At 39.5% G+C, this 23192-nt stretch overlaps 1 protein-coding gene across 3 annotated transcripts; it reads left to right on the forward strand.

The window, feature by feature from the left end:
• Positions 1-21920, forward strand: LOC116061044 (breast cancer type 1 susceptibility protein homolog). 3 transcript variants are annotated; one of them, XM_035997674.1, is made up of 22 exons: positions 1-217; positions 1271-1359; positions 1500-1553; positions 1656-1736; positions 1832-1920; positions 2006-2042; positions 2124-2242; positions 2404-2547; positions 2578-5145; positions 5366-5445; positions 6883-7018; positions 7238-7295; positions 11020-11123; positions 11591-11796; positions 11884-11971; positions 13123-13200; positions 13380-13420; positions 13959-14042; positions 15707-15764; positions 18542-18615; positions 19388-19451; positions 21664-21920. In XM_035997674.1, exons 2-22 carry the CDS (start codon positions 1280-1282, stop codon positions 21756-21758), a joined length of 4338 nt encoding a protein of 1445 aa, XP_035853567.1. In that variant the 5' UTR covers positions 1-217; positions 1271-1279; the 3' UTR covers positions 21759-21920. The 3 variants fall into 3 exon arrangements, with proteins under 3 accessions (XP_035853567.1, XP_031170779.1, XP_035853566.1); XM_031314919.2 differs by having other exon boundaries at positions 2404-5145; XM_035997673.1 differs by having other exon boundaries at positions 2404-5145; positions 11594-11796.
• Positions 21921-23192: the final 1272 nt, after the last annotated feature.

Raw genomic sequence — 23192 nt, forward strand, 5'->3', positions numbered from 1 at the left:
AAGGATGCAAACTGCCATTAAAAAACCAAAAGAAGGAGACGACCGACTGTGCAGTATCTTCTTATGTGCAGTATGCGCTTCACTCTCCGGACCATTAGGCGGCGCTGTAACATCAGCCGCAAACCGCCGTTAAACATAAGCAGAAGAAGACGACAGTTGCGGGAAAACTGAAGCTGATGGTTCCTGTGTTAATAAACTCCAAATTGTAGAAAACAAGGTAAATGTGGAAACATTTATTTCTTTACAATTAGCCAGTGGCATTTCAAAAACTGCGGTCTACTCTTTGAATCACATATTGGTCTGCCAAAGTATTCGCGGCGATTTTGTCTCAATCTCAGAAGTCAGGAGTGTTATAGTTGTGTAACATCCCAAAACAAATCATATCAGTTAACGTTAGCCAGCCTGATGTTTAGCTAGCTAGCTGCCAATTTAAGCTACTGACATACGTATATTTGGCATTAAACTGTTTACAATTTACTTACTGAATACTTCTCAGTGATAATTCTGCCTTATCTCACTGGAGTATTATGCTTCATCACATGTTTGTAACATAATGCTGCTTTACTACCAGTGTGCCACAATATGATTTTCAGTAGAAGTCAGCTAACGTAACGTTAATTAGGCTATTCACAGATACCCACAAGACTCCCACATGTTTGCATTGATGAGGTATCTTAGAAAATAAAATCTGCATTTACGTTATTGAGACTAATTTAATTTGCACATTATCTGTTTCCACTGAACCTAATACACAGAAAATACACACCATAGCAAGTAGGATTTAAGCAGTTAATGAGAATGCATGTCATAAGCCTACCCTAAATACTGTAGTTGCCTTAGTAACTTCCTGAGATAATACACATAGGTAGCTATCTGGGTTACAATATACTCTATGTACAGTAAATGTGACAAAGTACACACAATTGTCTTAACTTTACTGCAACAGGGTCAGTTTGTCATAATCACAGACATGGGTTAGTTCACTATTCAATCAACAGTAGGACATTTTAAAGCCATGGTGTGGATGATTAGTAATTATATAACCATAACAAAAAGATCTTGATCCATTATTTATATATATATATATATATATATATATATATATATATATATATATATATATATATATATATATATATATATATATATATATAATGTGTGTTCAGGTGTGTAAACCCCGTTGTTCAGTCACACTGGAGTGTATAGTTTATCTAATATTTGCAGTTTATTGTTTACAGCCTCTGGGTGTGCTCTGATTTTTTTCTTGTAGCTTTTAAAAATGACCATGAAAACCCCAATGGCCATTGATGTCAAAAAGGGGATTTCAGTCCTTTGGGAGACTCTGCAGTGTCCCATATGGTAAGTGCCATGCTGACCAAGAAGTGAAATAAGAAAATTCTACTGCCTCTGCAAAATGTTTGGTGAATTAAAAGATTAAGTTTGTAATTTCGTAAAACTGTCATGTTCTTTATTGACTTCATACTTTCTTTCTCCTGTAGCTTGGATTTAATGACTGCACCTGTATCTACTAACTGTGACCATCAGTTTTGCAAGTAAAAGATAAAGTTTGATTACTCCTCCTTTTATTAAATGAACTGATATTAGTATATATTTTTTACATGCACTCACAAACAATATATATCCTTTTTCATCAGATTTTGTATGATGAAACTTTTGGACAACACCAAACAAAACAGGGCTACTTGTCCAGTGTGTAAAACCAAGATAACCAAAAGGTTGGACAAAATCAACAAGATGACAGTGTAACATTAATTATTTTTGTAATACTTACTCATTATCATAAGATGTGTGTGTGTTTTTCCTTATACAGGAGCTTGCAGGAGAGCCCTGGGTTTCAGAGACTTGTAACAGGACTGCAGGACATGATACAGGCATATGAACATGACACTGGCACAAACTGTAAGACGACATCACAGACTTCTTAAAAGGACTGCAAAATGAAGTTACATTACATTATCTAATAACATTACTTTTATGGTTTTAGACTTAACTGGAATGTCCCAGCAAAAAGGACAATCGGGGTAAGATATTTTAACTTTTTGCCTGTTTGTCTGTCATTATAATAATGCAAATGCTAATTTATCTATAATTCCTCTACCCAGAGTCACAGATGCTGAAGCTGCTGAACATTGTCATGATATGTCATTTGGAAATACACCTGGCAATGTGGAAATTGTCGACAATGATGATCTTTCAAGGTCTCACTCCTCGACTATAGCAGGTAAAATCTTGAGGCCTTTATGGTGGTGCATCTTTTCACATCAAATGAAAGATTTGCTTTCATTTAAAAACTAGTAGTATTATACATTTAGAAAGTGTGTTGTCTTTCAAAAGGTTAATTATTTGTCATTTTCCCATTCCTTTTTTTTTTTTTTTTTTTAGCCCAGAATGGATTTGCAAGACTGATGGAACTTGAAGACACAAGTCCTTTGACGACAGAAAATGAAGGCCTGGACAGTGGTCTTGGGGAGGCCCCACCAACGTCTGACAAAAGAATGCACAGCCCTACAGATAATATGGAACCAGTAGAAACAGAAATGTCTCAAGTTGTGAAAATAGCAACATCAATACACAAAACTAGAGGCAATAAGCGTTTCCACAAATTGGAGAAAGCCTCCCTTTGTGCATCATTAATTCCAGACGAGACCGAACACCAACCTTTAAGAAAATCATCAAGGAAGAAGCAGAAAACAGATTTGGAGTCTGACAAGATTCTTAAGGAGAAACAGAAGAAAAGTCTAGAGAAAGTTGCTGAATGGCTCATGACCGTTCCAACTGAAGGAAGTCTTGAGTTAGAGAAACCCAACGAAGACACCGATGACTCGGACAGCTGTTCTTCCACTTCAACAATAGATGTCAAGCAACACAACAGTAATGTGAATCCTGGGAGAGTGGATCGTGCTAAAGCCCTTGAAGAGCAGGTGTTTGGGGCCGTCTACAAACGAGAGCGAAGAGGAAGCAGGGTTGTCTCTCCTCCATTTAATGTTTTTGTCGAGCCATCAACAACCAAAGAAACACAAACTGTCTCCAAAAGAAGGAAGAACACTCTCACTCCTGCTGATTTTTTCAAGAAAACAGGCTCTGAAGATAAAAGTGCAAGTGACATGGAGGAAGAGCAACAAAGGTTAGAAGAAGTAAATGACACCAGCAGTGACATTTTTAAAGAAGCAGACCACATCGAGGCCATGAAGAAAAATGATATAGACAAATATGAGGAAGAGTCAAACAACTTTCCGGAAAGTGACAAAAAGAATGGCAAAGATGAGGTTTCCTGTCCCGTGTTTGATATTGATCAACAGCTAACAGACAGAAAGTCAAAGAAAAGTACGCGAAACAGTCTGCAGCAGGTTGACAGTGATTTGCAAGAGCAAGCTAAGGCAAATTCAGAAAGTACTGAGCAAAAGAAAACTGACAAGAGGAAAGGTAAAAACATGAGGTTGGAAAAAGCCAAGCCTGCTAGAGTTCCGAAACCCCTTGTTCTGGTTGGAGTTAAAAATGGAGAAGCTAGTCCTATGACTAGACCAAGGTCAGGAGAAGTTCAAGTTCATATTGAGAATTACCCTAGCAGCGAAGACCAAGAAACCCCTGTCGTGAGCAGCACGAGGAGAAGTAGAAGACTTCAACTTTTCACTGAAGAAATCCAAGAAGGTCACAAGAAAGCAAACTTGAAAGCCAATAAAGCTGAAAAAAACGGCAATGTTGGAAAGCAATCTGAGGAAGCTAAAGATGGAACATTGGATAATATGGCATCGCCATCCACGAATGAAAACATGACAAAGGTGGCTGAAAGAAACGGATGTATTTATGATCAAGATATAGAAGAAATAGAAAACATGGAGTCTGATGAGAGAACATCTTATATGAGACCAACCGAAGATGTTAAAAAGTCCCTTACCGAAGTGCCAAATGCTGAAACCTTGTCTGAAGCTAGTGCTGCATGTTATGTCACTGTTGTCCCAAGCTCTACAAGTCCAACTGAAGCAGCTGTGGTCGATCCAACACTTGAAAGAGACAATCCAACAAATCATCTCCCAAACAATATTCAGTTGGAAAATGAGGAGGATAATAATGACAGTGAACTGGACACAGAGCAACTTCTCAAGAGCTTCAAAGCCATTAAAAGGAAGTCTTTCCATCTTGGCGGTTCAAATTTGAAAAGGAGCCGTGGTTTAGACCAAGAAAACTTGCAGGGTGCCAAAGCACAGGAAAACCAGCGTCTTTGTTCTGGTGTTGAACCAGTGAAAAATCAGATGTACACAAAGGCATCTGAACTCACCAACCAAGAGGCATTAGGAGACAATAAAAACTCATCTTGCAGTGATTTGATATCCCCTTCCTTTTCACCCGCCCCGACAAGAAAACCAGTTGTTGAGAAACCAGATCAAATGGTGGTAGAAGCCTCGATCCCTGGTAGCAGTCAGGACAGCGCTGGTGGTATCGGTGTCTCCAATAGTGTCAGCAGCGCCCTCACTCCAAATAAAGTTTCAAAACGTGAAATAGAAAGTCCTCATGTTTCTGTTGTGTCTCAAGTAGTCGATTCTGGACTCTGCTTCACAGCCGCTGAACGCGAGGAGCCAAACGAAACCTCAAATTATTCTCAAATCACAGAGAAACAGCTTGATTCTACCGAGAGGGGTGCCGGCAGAGGAAGGGAGATAAGAGACAGCATTTCGGTGTGCCATTCAGCTGCTATTGGAATACATTCAGTCAACACTGCTGAACATGTTTTAAACGCAGAGTGCTCTTTAACTCCTGATGGCCTTGGAATACCTGTTGTACAAATTGTCCACGAAGCACAGTCAGACAGCCATGGTAGTGGAGAGCTCAGTGCCAATTCTTCCATCAATAGCATGCCCAGGAAGAGGACAAGGGCCCAGAGGCTCGACTCTTCATTGGAATCAGACTGCAGCGAAGAGGGATTACCAACTTTGACAGACATTTTTGGAACATCAGCTCTTCCCTCTGCGGTGACAAAGGAGCTGGAAGGCTCCAGTGAAGCTAATAGATGTGAGGATGCTACAGTTTGTGGAGCAAAACAGTTGAGCCGTCCACCTGCATGCCCCAGCCCTGACTGTGTTAATTCCAGCCAAGCATCTGTGGACTTATTTGGAACGCCAGATGAATGTAAGTTTATTCTCAGTAACCAAAATAGTTTTTATGTATGAGTTTGCAACCTGCTGAGATTAAGCAGCACAATACGTCTTATTTTGTTGTGTATATCTACCAAAGCTTGCTCTGTTGTTTTCCAGGTTTAGAATGTGTGTGTCTGTGGTATGTGGAGGGGAAAAAAACTAATTCTCAAGCATTTAGACACAAATCAATTTTCATTATTCTCTCTCTGCAGGTGATGTCCCAGTAAATGACGTCAGCGTTCCCTCACAAATCGAATCATCACAATTTTCAAGCGAAGTCCTTGTTACACAGGTAAAGATGACTACGTTCTTAATCACTTTTTCATCCATAGTATAACACAGGATTTTAAGTCTAGTTGCTTATTCAGCATCACATTACCATGCATTGTCACATTTCGCCCCATAGAGGGCAGCTCCTACACTTTCCCAAAACAAACTGTCAACTCCTGGATGACAGACTACCTCGCTCAGTAAAAAATGTCCCCCTCAGCAGCTTTCTAAATTGCATTTCATTTACGTTAGAGGAAATGCCGCCTAGGAGATGATTCTTGTTTTCTACCTCATCCATCTTCCAGCGCTCTCAACTTTTATCTGTCGTCTGTCTTTGACTGGGAATTTAAGTTTCACGCCCTGGGGTTTAGAAAGGGCCCAGGATTACACACATCTGAGACTACAGACGTTTGGTGTTATGGTACTTGCGTGTTTGTGTGTCTGTATAATTAATGCACTTGCGCTGTCACCTTAAAGCAGTGTTTCTCAAATGGGGGTACGTGTACCCCTAGGGGTACTTTGGAGGACTGCAGGGAGTACGTGAGATATTTAACAAAATGTTGAATAGTTACAAGGCTGTTGTCCAAAACCTTGTTCCTCTTTATGTAGACTTTTTTTTCCCTACTAAAAATGTGACATTTGTGTCGCCTTCTTTGGACCTATTCTTGCCTTCCTTCTACTGTCCTTCTACTTTTTAGTTTCTCGCTTTTTTCGAAGTTATGTCACTGTTTTTGAAGTTTTTTATACTATTTTCGACCTATTCTTGCCTTCCTTCTTTCCTTCCGTCCTTCTTTCTACCATCTTTTTCCAAGGTTTTGTCTTTTTTTACAGTTTTTGTCTCCTTTTCTCATCAGCATTTAAATGTTTTTCAGGTACAAGGCTGTTGTTGTCAGAGAAAATCTATCTCTGACAGCGCTTTACTGTTCCTCTTTATATAGACTTTTTTTTTTCTACCAAAAATTATTAGCGCTGGTCAGGGGGTACGTGGATTAAAGAGACAATTCAAAAGTGGTACATTATTGAAAAAGGTTTGAGAACCACTGCCTTAAAGAATAAAAGGGTGGTCCATTGAAACACACTTTTAGACCAACAGACTCTGTTCTTCCAAACAAGCGTCAGTTGAAAAAGTGGTTGTCACTTCTCTCTCTTGCTTTCTAATCGCCCTTCATATATCTTAAATATTATATAATCACCTTCTGGCTCTCTTATTCTGCCATGTATTCTCCTCACTAAGTCTGGCTGAAAAAGCACCCATTACCATCCAGTAATAACTAACTGGCTGATTGTTGGTCCCTACTCCCTGATTGAAAGTTGTTATTTTTATACATCTGTGCAAGACACAAACTGTGCAGCCAGTATGTCCCTTCCTTTTCATCTTATCCCCCCCACCCATATTTGATTAAAGTGTATTAATCATTTGTAATTATGTTTTACTTTACTTTGTTTTCTTCTGTTTTAGCAAAAAATAGAAATGCAGAAGGAGCTGGTGAGATTGGAGAAGTTGATGGCTCTGGTGACGGAGGTGCTTCAGGAAAAAGAAGGCAGTCCTGCAAAAGAAGTCTCCTTAAAAACAATTCAGAGCAGCAAAACCACAGGTGAGCAGATAAGAAAAGTAGTTTTCTTCAATCTGTTTTCTTTAGTGCTGACACGATGGGTCGATAAACTGATTCAATATTTAAAATTTGCAAAGATACTCGATTTCTAAGGAATATTTCATATAACAGTTACCCCAAACCTGTCTTTGTTTTTAGTTAAACTCATTAGTATTAGCTTGGTGCATGTATTGAGAGCTGATGATCGTTTTGTGTCCCCAGGCCCAGACGCTCACATACCCCTCCCCTGTGACCAGGACAGAGGCCAAGGTTCAGACTGGTAAGTAATGCATAGTATAGCATAGACATTTCTCTTCTGATATTTTGACTCCTTACATTCCTGAGAGAAATAATTGTTTGGCAATGAATACATTTTTATTAGGTAATAAATAACACTGAAAAATAGTTAAAGAAACATAATCGACACACAAAACTGTTAGCAAGAAAACAAGTACAGAACACAGTACATACAATAGTAACGTGTGTGCTTTACAGTAGTTGAGCTTCATTGCTTAATCTCTGTCGCAGAAAAACTAAACTATGCTACTGAAACAACAGGCGTCATGGACAACCACAGTCAAACTACAAGTAAACATTGCCTTTTTTCCTGTCTAACATGAAAACATGAAAGCGTGCCTCCCAACATTAGGTTCTTAACCCCTTTCACACAGAAATTCCGCAATAGCACTGCGATGAAGGTCTGCCGTTATGCCGGCTTTGTTTATTCACACAGAACCAAGCAAAGGGTGCATAATGCCGCCCCAGTGTGTGATTTCACACAGCATTCCGGGAGTAAAAGAGACGTGACATGTAATACAGCAGCGTCTAGTGTGTGTGAGCCGCACCGTTAATTAACCACGCAAACCCCACCGGACCCACAAACCTCCAACTTTATGCATTATAGTAGCACAGTTGTCAGTAGAGAGGAGGACAGAGACGGCTGCAGCGCCGTGCCTGAGAGAGCGACTGGAAGAGAAGGTGGACTATTGCACGCAATGTTTCTATGAGTTATCAAATAACTTCTGCTACTCGGAGCGCTGCTTTGTCATTTTTTGACCTGCCTGTGGGTTGACTCGTGCATCCCTACTGTATGTAGTCCCAACATGCCCGCTGTCGCTTTCACACAGATGTCGGTTGGGTGCTTTTATGGCTCTGTGACTACCTCCGCTGTGGCTTAAAGGCGCAACAACTCTGTTCCCCCATTCCGTCGGCTTAAAGGCGCATCAGTCCCGCCATAAACAGGCTGTATGAAGTGGCTATTATTTGCAGTATGCAGGAAATGATTGGAGGAGCTGATAAGTGATTGTCAGGAATTGGACAGTTTGAAACCGGTTCCACATGGTCACTGTTTTTCATTCCTACAGAGGTTTGCAATTCTCTGTATTCATCCGTCTGAAAAGAAGGTCATTGAAAATGATAGGAAGATTTGTCATCATTTGTGATCTTTCAGGTGCTATCATGGGCATCATTTATGTATTTGTGGTAATTGTCAGTGCTTACAAGTACGTGTAAGTTTAAAGTATTAGTTGACAATTCTTGGAAATACCCTTCTTCACTTCCTGGCAGAGATGAGAAGCTCGATAATACTCATGCCTAGCTATTAAATATGAATGTATACAGCCAGCAGCCGGTTCATTTTTGGTCAGTCAGCCAGTTAAACAATCAGCTGTGACAATCCTTAAAGTCAAACCTGACTCCAATAACAAATCTAATGAAATTATATCTGCCTCAGTGTGTTGTATTTCTCTCCTCAGAGGATTGTATACGCTGTTAATACATTTTAAATTGAGCCATATTTCAATTGCGCCATATTAAGCAGAACAATAACTGGAGCAAGTGGCATGTAATTGGTCTCTTTCACTCTGTAACTGGAGGAGAAAGTTAGTGTGTATGTGTGTGTGTTGCTAGTCTCGTTTTCAGAGGGTGATGCATCTCAAGGGGACAGGCAGATAATCTCACTAATGAACCCAGAATCTGCTTATGCTGTGGAGAATAAAAAAGTCGTTACTGACTGCATCTTATATGTCATTTAGAGCACTTAGAGGGAAACTTGTGTTGCCACAGTAATTTATCTCTCCCGCTTGACTGCTTCCCCCCCGCCCCCAACGTCTCTCCTTGCAGTCTTCTAAGTGCTGTCCTCCAGGCGAGAGCGAGAGAGAGAGGGAGAGATGGAAAAAGACGACAGATGAAAACAAGGAGGGCTTTACTTTATAAGTTCTGAATTAAAAAGCAAAACTCCATGGGTGAAATTAAAAGAATGGTTGGCACTGAAGTGTATGATCCATTATCAATTGCAGGTCATTTAAATGCAGGTGCGCTGCCAGTTGTCAGTATTTCCGTGAGGAAATAAACCCAAAAGAAAACAAAGGAAGGGAACTTCCAAAACTTTTTATAAAATAACTTTAGTTTGCTGATAACAAATTACATGAGTAACTGTATATTGAGTTTCTGCCAATACTGAGCCTACATTTACATCTTACTACCTAATACATTTGCACAGTTTCATTTGAAATGAAACTATGACTATGACTATGTTTAAATTGCTGCTATTCAGCTTTAGGGGCACATAATCCTCCTATTGTAGGACAACGCGGCAGGATAATGACCCTAAACATACAGACAAGGTAACCCAGGTTGTTTTACTGCTTAACAGTGTTATACTCTTGATTGGAGTCAGTGACTTGACATAAATCAAAGTGATCATGTGTTTCACTTACTGATGAGACTAAAGGCAAAAAGGCTCCTGAAATGAGCAACAAGTCAGTATGGCTGCAGTCAGAATCTCGCCGGAGAAGATTATGGCCCAATCCCAAAGTCCGGACTCACAGACTCACGGACTTTGGTGCGCGTTCTCGCGAAATTCGTAAGGGCTTAGGGTTGTCCCAATGTCGAATTTCAAAGGGCATGAGGGTTTGAGTACACACTTTACTTTACAAGCCCTTTCCGTGAGTCTGCATCGATGCAGACTTCACCAAAGGGAATTACCCACAGTTCAAAGCGTTGTGACGTTTACTGCGGAGACCATAGGGAAATCCGGGAATTACAAAGGTAAACAACAGCATAGACAACAGCACGACACACGACCACGGAACAGAACAGACCTGTTGTCCAGCTTGTAAAACAAGAGTTTGAAATTCTTTTGAATCAGGCAGCCATCTCCTGTGCCTTGGCCGTGTGGAAAGCAACAAACTTAAAATGAAAATTCCCAAACCGGCAAGTGTCAGCAACATCTTTGTTATTAAACGTCGCCAAAGTAACATGTGATCTCGTGAAGTGCTGTCCCAATCCCTTTTATACCTATCTGAGCCCATGTGGCCTCACACACTCATTCACTTAGCACCTGAGATCAATTAAGTCTGTGAGTCTTTAGTCCTTAGTCCTCAGGGCTCACTTTGGGATTGGGCCTATAAGTATCTGCTAATGTTTGTGGATCAACAACACGACAATCATTGACTGCAAAGGACTTGCAACCAAATATTGACTTTATTTAGGTGCATGCTACCTTGACCTGTTACTATCGCTCTATTAAAACTGGGAGACAATTTTTGTTCATCTACTGTGGATGCAAACACCTTTAAATAAAAGCTGAGAGTCAGCATTTTAACCATATAGTGACTATTCTTCCTGACTGTACAGTATCCTGAGTGAACCTACACTCAAATTAGTAAAGCCAAACCAGTTTAGATATGTTGAGTAATCTATACCCTTCATTGTTCTGTGTAACATCCATTAAGAGAGAAGTGTCCAATCTGTTGTTGCAGGAATGTATGGATGGGATTTGGTCAGACGTCCAAAAAACTGAAGTTCAAATGCTGTTCCCAGACTACAGAAGCACGTTAGAACAATGGTCCACCTGCAAATTCAAATGATCAGAAATTGATCCAGCTCAATATTGATAAATATTAAAATGCCTTTTTATCCGCGCCAATGGCAATTGAACCTACTATCCACACACCATGTTGTCTCATTTTCTTCAAAAGTTGATGTACACGTCTTCTCTGCAGGAAAGCTGTTCCAGAAGTAGAGCGAGAGCCCAGCACAAGACCATCTGATGGCAAAGAGGTCATCCAGCCCAGTGGGTCAAAGCATGGCAGCACTGCAGAGATGGGTAAGGCTACTGGTGTAGTGTTGGAAAGAATGGGAAACATGCTAGAAATTTCATGAAAGAATAAATTCACTTTAATCTTCCTGAAGCACATGAGCAGAAAGACAAATTTCAAGACATTGTTCCGAGTCTTTATTTTCATAATCTGATGATTCAACTAGGATTCTTAAAGCACAGATATGGCGGTCTATATGGCAACTGCCCCTTAGAGATAGTAGCTCTTTATAGCTTCTCAAAATGTTTTAGTATGCTAACAAGGTTTGGTTTGACTGAGTTGAGCAGAGTTTAAGTGGTTTGTCTGGTGCATGGTAGCTTGTCTGTGTACTTAATGAAGGTTAAGCTCTGCGTGACAAAGAAGAATTCATATAAAGATACCCAGTTTAAATAGAAGTAGGTCAGATCATATCATGTTCAGTGTAACTGTTGCTGACTATTTCTTTTTCCTTTTTTTGGTTTCTCTCTGTCTTTAGCAGTGCAGCGCTCCACACACACGGGGCAGAGTGTTAAAGGCACCGGAGCCTCCAAAACTCCTAGTTCAAGTTCAGCAGCCAAAACATTAAAGAGCAATGGGTCACCATCAGATGGGCAAGAAGACAAAGAAAATAACACTCCACCGAGAGACAGAAGTAAAGCTAAGATGGTGCTAGTGTCATCTGGATTAGGCCCCAATGAACAGGTGCTCACACACCCATTCAATCAACAAATGTGTCTTTGTAGCACTTTCCGTAGCAGGATACACTAACCAATCAGATGTTTCCTGTAGATAATGGTCAAAAGGTTTGCCAAGCGAGTTGGTGCCCGTGTGGTTTCCCAGGTAACGTCGGAGGTGACCCATATCATAATGCACACAGGTAAGTATGCTCACATGCAGGCAGTGTGAGTGTAAGACAACATTGTTCATTAAGTTAAGACTGCAACTATCGTAACTGGACTTGGCTTGATACACAGCAGAGCAATTAAATCTGCTATTGCAAATTTCTACTTTAAATCTTTCGAGGTCCTGTGTTTCAATATTTTCTTGAGCAGGGACATTTGCATTTCTAGAAGTAAATTTTCTTTTTACATAGTAGTTAATAGTAGTTACAGCTTGTTTTGTGCGTCTTTTAAAGCGCTCCTAAGAGATAAGCTCTCTATTTCTCCCTCACCCACGGACTCCATTCATCCGCTTGTTGCTAATTACCCTCTCTGATAGATTATTTTTAATTTCAGAGCTTGCTGTCTCCAAAGCACCATATTAACTCGCTGTTTAAGAAGCCTTTTTTTTATGAAAATCTGTTTCCCAGGTAACCAAAAAAAAGGAACGCTGGGACTCTTGATCTTTGCAGTTAAATGTTGGAAAGGAACAGGAGGTGTCCCATTCTAACCGTTAGCATCAAATAATAATCATTTGAAATTAAGTTATGTTTGAGGCGCATCAATAACGTGCACTTAACTCTTGCCTGAAATACATATCAATGCATAATCACTATATTTCTTGAAGGAAGAATAACCTTTGTCCCCATCTGACCTGATCCATAATGATTTGTCTCTGTGAAGCTATTCCCTGTTTAAGCCTGTGTTAAACTGTTGGGCGGTTTTAAAGAACCAGGATTTACTTAAGTAATTAAAATGTAAGTAGTTTCAAAAGTAGTAAAAAAGTAATTTTTGGGAAGAGTGGGCAATAGTTATAGCCTAAGCATAGCATACATTGTGCTTTCAGCGTCTCTAAGAGCATTCAGGTATTCGTTTCTACACATTGTCTGCTTGTATCTGCATACTACAGTATGGTTCATGCTGCTAAACAATGATTGACCTCGAGGTTGTCAGCATCACAAACTAACTCACGGCATACTGTTGACTTTTTTAATTTTTTAACCTGTAATAGGAATCATCAAGCAAATTATACCTCACCTATAACACTTCAGTGACAAGCTTCAAATCAAGATGTGTTTATGTGCGCACATGTACTCCTTCACATCTTTTCACACTGTTCTTGTTCTGTTTCTTCTCTCTTCTCTGCCAGATGAACAACTGGTATGTGAGCGCACGCTGAAGTACTTCCTTGGCATTGCAGGCAGGAAGTGGGTGGTGAGCTTCCAGTGTAAGTCCTGATTCACTTTGTTTTGTCAAGCTCCATCACCGATTACTCTGAATACAAAACAGCCTGATGTGGAGGGATAGGCTGGAATAAAAGCAGTGTTACATAATACAGTAGCCACCAGAATAGTGTTTGTGCTTCTGACAATAAGCTCCTAAGTTGTTTTTTTCCCCTCTCCACAGGGATTTCAGAGTGCTTCAAACTAAAGAAACTCTTAGATGAGGTACGCGCGCGTGTGCTCCTTGGGTTTGTGAACCGGTGACTTCCTGTTCCCATCTCTGTATGTCTCGATGTCGAATTAAGGCTACATGATGAATCTCTCCTTGTGGTTCACTGTGATGCCTCATAGATTATTTGTCAGCCATTTGCTTTTAGCAATGGCTGCATCTGGTTCTGTGCTATGCAAATATAATCCTTTGCCAAGCTTTGTTTAGCATCGCCATTAATTTATTCAGCCAGTTTATAAGCATTTTTATGCATCATATAGTCTGTGAAGAGATGGACTCCATACAATTATAAGATGAACTCTGTCAAACTGAGGAATGTTCAGCATACTCTTCGGAGTGTATTTGACCCTTAAAATAAATCACTTCTTTAATTAGCTGTCCGTTAGCTTACAATCAGTCCTTTTATGAGATGAATATGAATAATTGTTTCAAATCTGTAAAAGCTATTAGCAGGAAAGGATTTATACCATTGTGAGTAAGGTTCATCTGCTTACTGTACATTTACTGAAGTAATTTAGCTGTTTTTCCCAACAGAGTGTCTTTGAAGTGAGAGGTGACGTGGTGAATGGACCCAGCCACCAGGGCCCCATGAGAGCTCGTACCACTGAAGACAATAACGTGAGTCCCTAACACACTGAACACTATAGCTATTCTAGAGGGTTTATTTGATCTAAATCCAATTTCTCCTCAGGTGAAAGTCAGTCCCCAAGGAATCTAACATTGACTCTTTTCTTTTACCTGCAGCTATAATATTTTATTTCTGATCTTCATTAATATACTACAGAGGAGAAAAATACAAATGAGGCAAATGATGTACTGGGTCTAAAAAAAAAATAGACATTAAATGTTGATGATATTTTGGGGCATTTTTCCTTAATTAGATAGGACAGTAGAGAGATACAGGCAATATTTGGAGATTTATTTATAGCAAAGGTTTCTGGCCAGAATTGAACCAGGGGCAATTCAGTTACTTTGTTTGCTTCTTAAACCACTAGACTACCAGGATGGCACCATTAAAGAGTAATTTAACAGTTGGTGAAGCAAACAGCCCAAAACGGCTAAACATTTAAGCTGCGTGTTCTCCATTCCATTTCCCCTTTGGCCCACTAAGGCCTTTAGCAGAATTACATTGTTTTTTTTACATTACTTTTTCTTCATGATTGACATCAGTCCATTCTATCAGACTATCAACACACTATATACTGTAGCTTATACTGTATATATAGTGGAGAGGCAAGTCAGCCAATCGCCAGTTCTGTTGCCACTCTGGGAAAATGATGTTCGCCGTATCGCTGCCTTTGAAGAACCTCCGCTAATTGAATTAGCTAGTAATTTCAGGCTTACTTAAGTGGCTTTAGCACAGTGCTGGCACTTTGATGGAGCCATACTGTTCATACTCACCTGCACCACTGTGACAAACAGACTAACAGATGAAGTGTGTGTCGGTGTGTGTGTGTGTGTGTGTGTGTGTGTGTGTGTGTGTGTGTGTGTGTGTGTGTGTGTGTGTGTGTGTGTGTGTGTGTGTGTGTGTGTGTGTGTGTGTGTGTGTGTGTGGTTTGCACGTTATCACATTACACACTCTAATACCTCCTGAAGGACATTAGGTGTTGTCTAAATTAAAAATCTGTAACAGAAACACTTTTTCATCTCACCAAGCACCTCTGGCTAATGATCACTATGGACAGACAGGGAGTTGCGAGAAATTAGTATTTCTCTCTCCAGCAGCTTGGAAGTTTACCTTCCAAACATTTCCATATAGCCACGCACTGTATATGAGACTAGGATGTGAGTCGCACGTTTCCTTTCTGTAGTTACCATGGTTCAAGGAAACATTACGTTACATTCCCATTTCAAGCAAACTTGTTGACCCTGAGTGCAATAAAACAATGCGCCGTTGGTGTCAGGCAGGTGGTTTTGCTTTGCGTGCTTAAAGTGTGATATTACCTTAGTGAAGGTGGCTTTTACTGTTCAACTCATCCCTGAATTTACAGTATTACAGCAAGAGCAAAACATGTATGTGTTTCAGCTCTACCAGTATAACACAGGTAGGGAGTTCAGAAACATACTCAGCTGCTAAATGTTAAACTTCAATATCGCGCACATTGGTAGCTGTGTTGTTATTCTGATTGAATATTAGGTTGCTCTCATACAGTATTATTGAACATTGTCCAAAGGTTAAATTCACTGAATAAATGTCCTCTTTTGCTAGACTCTAGACATTTTGCAGGAAGTGATATCCCACAGTATTTTATCCTTACTTTGTATCTTCTTTTTCTTTTTAGTTGCTCCTGAAGGGCTACACGATCTGTTTCCAAGGGCCTTTTGCAGACATGACTACAGGTAACTCACATCTGCAACATGACATGTCCAAATAAAACTCTAGAAAAAACGCTTTCTGTGTACTGTACTGGGACCAAGGGCTGAAATGTAACTAATCTGTATTAAGGTTTTTATCATGACAATGTTCGAAAGTGTCAGGTCAGTTAGAAAGAGTGAAACTATTACAGCATCTACACCTGTACACTGACGCTCACTCTCTCTTTAAACCCTTCTAGTAGAGCCCGGCCAATACTGCAGTTTTGAGGCTGATATTATTGATATTTGACAGTTTCATTAATTAAATTAGGTTATTAAAGCACCCATATTATGCTCATTTTCAGGTTCATAATTGTATTTTAAGGTTGTATCAGAATAGGTTTACATGGTTTAATTTTCAAAAAGCACCATATTTGTGTTGTACTGCAGTGCTCTCTCACTGCTGCAGATCCTCTTTTCAGCTGGTCTCTGTTTTAGCTACAGAGTGAGACCTCTTTTCTTCTTCTTCTGTCCTATCTTTGATTGCACTCGCGCATGCGCAGTAGCTCAGATGTGGATCATGTCAGCTAGCTAGCTCCATAGACAGTAAAAAAAAGGCTGTTTCTACAACTTCGGTCAGTTACAAGGCAGGATTAGCTGGGAGACTTCTAAATGAGGGCGCACATGTAAGTAGTTCTTTTGTAGATTATGGTGAACTTGTGTGTGTTGTAGCAGTGCTTTGCTATTGAGAACGAGGTAGCATGCTAGCGTTAGCATTATCGTTAGCATTAGCATGCTAACGCTATGAGCTTTGCGGTTAGCCAGCTCGTTTCGGCTTGTGACGTCACAAGCCGTGCCGATTTTGAACAGCTCACCCAGAGACTGAAGGCAGGACACATTCAGAAACTGTATCTCACTCTAAACAGCATGGATGGATTTTTTTCAAAGTTTGTATGTGTGTGGAAGCACCAGAGACACAAAAGAACACCCCAAATCCCAGAAAGTGTTTTTTTCATAATATGGGCACTTTAAAGACATTGTTTGACATTTGGGGGAATGCACTTAATTTGCTTTCGTTAGATGTCTTGCACTGGTCATATTACACTGGTGCAATTGAGTCTTGGCGTCAGCATGAGGTTGCCAGACAACCAGTGGAGACTCCAAGAAGTCACGGCACCGAGCTAATAAATAGATCCAGCACGCGACGTTTTTCTGTAAAAAATAATATGCCATCTGAGCATTTCATCCATGTGTTTCGGAAGTAGGACATAAAACTTTATACCAAAGTTTGTATGTAACAAGAGACTAGCTAAGATTGCTCAATATGCTTAGATATAGTCAGATATGTCGTAAAATAGCTGTCATCTACTTTATAGGCATAAGAAAACACAGAACTCACACACCACAGGACTTGCTGCACCTAATGTCACTGTGATTTGCATATATGATTTCAAAGAAAATACTTTTTGCACTGTTTTGTTTTCTTAATAAAGAAGTACTTTTCTCAACCACACTTATTCAGTTTTGTAGATGTGTGTCTTGCAAGACTCTGATAGACACCCGCCTTGTTTTTAAGATAGAGGGAAAAAAGGCGAGTACACAGCTCACAGAGGTTTGGACTGACGCAGCTTGAGAAACGTGCCGTTTTTTCAACCCCTGTCATTTTGACACCGGAGAACAATGGCAAGTGTTTTCAGAGTGTGGGTGGATTGAATAGGGACTTAAGTAGTTGTTTGAGACATTTTTGGTGTGTTGTCATATTTCACAGTGGTTGCTATGGTGTCACTGAGCTGCCTGTAATTACTTTATTAAAAAGAAAGTGGAAATGAGCCTTCAGTCATGGCCAAAGTGCTTTTGCTGTTCCCTTCTTTTAAAATTGTTATAAATACCCTGTTCTTACAATTTCTTAATGATTTAAACTGTTAATAACCTCCAAGTTCAAGGTAGAGAGGAGTTTGGTTGCCCTTCATACAAAATTCTTTTTTTGCTTTAACCTTGAATGAATAGACAGATAGATCACGGTTGAAGGTCTCTGGGGTCACATTGCTTAAAAACCCATATGGTAGCATTCTTTGGCTTCCTTCTTCCTGGGCTCTTAAAGTGCTTCTGCTGCATCCTCCCGCTGCTTGCTGAATCGATGAAGCTTTACTAATGGGTCGACATTTGCTAGTTAGCGTGAGGAGTTTAAAGACTTTCTTTTACATGGCACAAACATGAGGATGGAGTCTGTTTTCTTCAGCCCAACAGGATTTCATCTATTATTTAATTGCTTGTGTTTGGCTCGATGGTGTTTTAAGCCCCCAACGTCTCCTTCCAGGCAGCGTTGCGACTGTCGACTTCAAGGCACCTAACCCTAACCATAACCATAACCATTGCCTAATCCTAGTGCTGCCTGGAAGGATACGTTGGGGGGCTTAAAACACCGATAAACTTGTGTTTGTGTATGTTAAATGATGAGGTTACCTACAGCGTACACAGCAAGATTTTCCCGACATGAGTGTTCTCATGTTAAAGGTAACAAACAAGGGAAGCTGTTGATCTGAAGGCATGTTTAGTGTCTGATATGTTGAAATATATAAACATTTTTGTCTCTTGACTGATTGATGCACATACTGATTTGAATGGAGACTTAAGATCACTTATTGATCTGTTTTCCATTCTTCCGATCAATGGAAGTCTCAGCTGCTCGGTATTCCTCATTTTTAAAGAGGTCAAAGTAGAGAGAATTACATTAAGGTGTGGTCAAGGATTTTTTTACAAACAGGGTTTTACCAAAACAGTCAACATTTACAGCCATTTTTGTGTGTATGTGTGTATTGTAGATGAAATGGAGTGGATGGTGGAGCTCTGTGGAGCAGCTGTAGTCAAAGATCCTCTTCTCCTCGACAGTAAACAGGTGAGAGTGTCAGCAATTGTACCTCACTGCCTTCACGTTCGTCAGTATCATTTTCAGAAATGCAGGGATGATTGTTTTGAAGTTAGATCAGTGATATTTGACAGTTTGTAGGTAAGTAATTAACAATAAGAACAAAAGGAGACCTGTCAACTTGATACTTTTAGTATCTGATTAGAGTTTTTTATTGTTTACATTGTCTTCATGAGCCTGTTAGCATTTAGCTCAAGGATCAGCCTCACAGAGCCACAAACATGGCTGTAGACTTTTTGTCTTCCCTTATTACAGGATGTAAAGTTTAAGGATTCCACTTTACTTAAGATTCTTATGAGTCATAAAGACAGTGAAGTGCACGCCTCTCCCAACAATAAACAATTCTTTGACTCAAAAAGCGGCAGCCTCCATAATATCTATTATTTGCCTCCTCGGTTTGATTTAATTTTAAATGGATTTAAAATTATTATTAATTATTTTTATTTATTATTATTATTCATGATTCATTCAAGTGTCAAATTATAAATATAAAGATTGAGTAATGCTGAAAACCCCCACATCCCATAACCACTACAGTCACTACATCAACTATGCTTAAACCAGCAAGTTTCAGCCAAGAGACTGTATGTTGCTAATAGATAATCTGGCAGTTAGGTGTGAAAATATAATTTCCTACCAATTTGGCTGGCTATTATATATATATTATGTGTGTGTATATATAGGTGTGTGTATATGTATGTGTGTTCTACTTATTGCTAATTTGTAATTCTAAATTACACAGAAGTCCCATCAGCTGGTCATTGTACAGCCTGGATCAGAGTCGTCATCGTCGTCCACATACAGCAGTGAGTCTGAAATTAAGTTTTACACCTGCTACTTTTATAATCCACTTTTAATCTTGTACAGATTACAACACAGAGATTATAAATATAGAGATTAGATTGACAGCAGCAGTGGGAGCTGATTACATAATTCCTGCATGGCTTCACCTGGGGGTTTGAGGCTGGGACAAGCATGGACCTGACTATGGAGAGTCTGACAGGAATGGATAATATGCCAAAACATATGAATGTTATGATATATAAAGAGATTTAATAGGCTTTCATTAAATCTTAATTAATCTGATCCATGAGGCGGCATTAGCCAGCATGCTGCTTGCTTAAATTAAGCAAGTTTGCAGAGAAACAAAGACATGCAAAGACACTTTAAAGATATGTGATAACAAATGGTGACGTATCCTTTTGTAGAAGAATAATAGACAAAAACGATTTCCATGATACAAAATTAGAGGTGCTAAAAAAGTATTTTGTTTTCCTGTATTTGGACATTTGAAACGGCATCAACACCTACCAAAGAAACCAAGGAGTGTCCTTTTAAGAGACAGAGGAGAGGGTAAGAAAATGGCTAATGTTTTCAAGCTAGCCAAGTAAGCTAGCTCCAGTTTGTTCCCTTAACAAGGTTCTGGTGTTTTCTGACATGAAACAACATTTAATGAAAGATTTGACATGATATTGTAAAAGCAATAATAAAAAAGAATACCTTCGGAAAGGAGCAGGCTTGTAACAGCGTGTTACCTTTCGCAACTAGCTAGCCACTGCCAGGCTGTCTTCGTTAGCTTGTAAATGCTCTTCTCTCGTAGAGAAGAGACTTTATCATGTTTTACTCTGATTTTCTTTTTTACTGTTGAATGTTAATTATGTGTAGGATGTCCCAGCTGGACACTACCAGCCACCAGCAACAACATCTTCTGAATTGTTTGACAACATTTGAGATGCATGAAGCTAATCAGATGTGTAGCTCTAGGCTAGCATTAAAATTATTTATTTTTCTAGACTGATCTAGCTCACTAAAATAAAGAAATTCTTTACCTATTTGTCATCATATCCACATTATAAATTCACATTTTATTTTCTGGTGTCTGTTCCTATGACATAAAATCCTATGAATACGTTGTGGTCATTCTCAAAGTATCTTCACATTATCCACAAGGTTTATCACAATTTAGTCCTCTTATTTGGAAAGGACTGTTAAGGGCAGGTAATAGCTAAAGTACACATACACTGTACTGGTAACTGGTTTAAGTATTGTTAAGGTCAGATTTCTTATCTGAATATGCTGTAGTGAATAGACAGTCCAAACAAGCATAGACATTCTGGCTGGTGTGCATGCCTGTGCACCTGTCCCTCCATTAGTATAAGGATTTGAAATTTGTGGCTGTGTAAAGACTAGTTGGAGAGTGACAGAACGGTGAAATGACAGACGCTGCCAGCCAAAATGAGACAGGTTCCCAACAAGAGCAAGGGGAGTGACTTGCCAGAAAAGGGAGTGTGAAGGAAGTTAGACAGCAGAGAAATGGCCAAGAGTAAATGTCAGATTGGAGCCGGGGGAAATGTGAAAACAAGATGGCCACAGAAGAGAGAGAGAGGCTGCCTTAGCACGAGGAGAGCTGACAATTTGACACCCCTCCTCCCCCCCTCCTCCTCCTGGCATCCTAATTTGCACTGCTGCATATTTAATGTAGCTTTTCCTCTGCCACATCCTCTGGCACTCAAAGCACAGGTAATCGAGTAGCCCATCACCCTCCCCATTCTCTATCCCCCCTTAGCCTCTTCTTCTCCACTATTGTTCAAAATAACACCATCTCTCTCTTCCTCTCAACCATCCTCTGATGTAATGGAAATGTGTGAATATATGTGCACACACTCCAGATTATGTATTACAAGACATATTCTGGACATAGCAGTTCAGATTATTGGCTTAAAAGAATATCCTTCTTATTTTACAAATGTGTGATATGTGATCATAAGCAAAGATTTGTTTTTCAGGTTTATTTAACAGTGAAGGTTTGTGCAACTACATTTTGGGAATACTCATGCTGTCTGGTTCAGAACTGGTAGTTCTTAATGTTTTATCAGAGTTAAAGCATAACATATTTGTATATAAATGTTAGTAGTAGCTGTAAAAGTTTAAGGTGTTAAGTTTAAAGGTAAGTGTCATTTATATGTAATTTATATACATTCATTTGCAGATTTACTTAAAAAACCTTCTGTTCAGCAGGTCTTTCTAGACAAGCTACAGTCGTGACACGCGGTTGGCTGTTGGATACCGTGGCAACCTACACCCTCCAAAACTACAACAAGTACACAACATAGGCCGGGGAGCCAAGTACATTAAACCCACAGCCATGTCCTATTTTTACAACTTCTGTTTTTTAATGTCCAATACTGTATCTAAACTGCCATTTATCTGTTTTATTGACAAAGCTCTGTGTATTGTTTGCATGGCATGATGTATATAAAGTTTAATCAACAGAAGATGCTTGAAGTGAGTCTTCTTTTTTGTTTTGTTTTATAGCACAGGGAATTAGTGCACGCATACATATATAACTGCAACTCACAATAACTATACATAAAAAAACACAATGTGCCCATAGTAGCAAATCTGGAAATAACAGACAGGCCGAACTGTTAATTGACAGAATTGTTCAGAAAGAACCATTTACAGTATTTAGTACTTGTATATATCAATGTCAGATCTAACATATTTTAAAAAGCTCTTGTCATCTGTGTTCTCCAGTGGTCCCACTGCTGTTTTTATGGTTCTGCGACAGTCCCCTGGTGTATATCAGCTTTCTGGTCATAGTGGAAAGCCTGTTGCTTTCCTGAACATGGCTTGAATGCAGCAACATGTTCTGCACAGAGATTGCTTGAATTATTGAAAAGCCATAGTGTGGGAATGAAATGAGAGCGAAGAGATTTACAGGAACGGGCTGTACGAGGGCACAAAAATGGCCCATATGCGTGCGCAGTCTACATGCTTTCATGTAACCTTGAGAAGATAAAATACATGTCAGGTTACGCCACATTAAAACATTGCTGTAGAAGATCATGCATCTGTAACTCTTGTTTGTGTGCAGTGGTTTGTAGGTGAAAGGTCTGTGACAAAGGTACACTTATTTTCTCTTTGGTAAAATAGATTGAAATCCTTCCTCCTGGATAAAATGTGATGGTGCTGAAATGAGGGCCGCGGATCTCAATTATTTTTATTATTGATTTATCTGCTGATTATTTTCTTAATTAATTGTTCGCTCAATATGTGTCAATGTTTAAAAAGAGTTAGAAAAATCTGCCTGAAGCCCAACATGTCTTTAATGTGCTTGTTTTATCCTACCAACAATCTAAACTCCAAAGACATTCAGTTTGCTGTCAGATACAATGAAGAAAAGCAGTAAATCCATAGCCTGACATCGCCAGACCAAATCGCAAATGCTTGTTAGTACCTGCCAGAGCAAATAAAAAATGTTTGGCTTACTAACAACATTAAGCTTAAGTTTAACAAATTGATGTTAGCATCCTAGAAGCACTCAAATGACAAAATTCAATTTCAACACTACAGTAAATTAAACTTCTTTACCTGACCTCATTTTCACAAGGCCACTTTCTTACCTGTTAATTTGCTCCTCTAGTATATTTTAAGGGCACCAGCGACTGTTTCTAGCATTTGTTTTTGGTTTTGGTGATTCACTACTTTAATCAGATTCATGCAAAGACTTTGTGGAACCCAAAACTACTGTACAATAACTGTCT

Source organism: Sander lucioperca, chromosome 22 (assembly GCF_008315115.2).
Source record: "Sander lucioperca isolate FBNREF2018 chromosome 22, SLUC_FBN_1.2, whole genome shotgun sequence".
In the NCBI taxonomy this organism is placed as follows: domain Eukaryota; kingdom Metazoa; phylum Chordata; class Actinopteri; order Perciformes; family Percidae; genus Sander; species Sander lucioperca.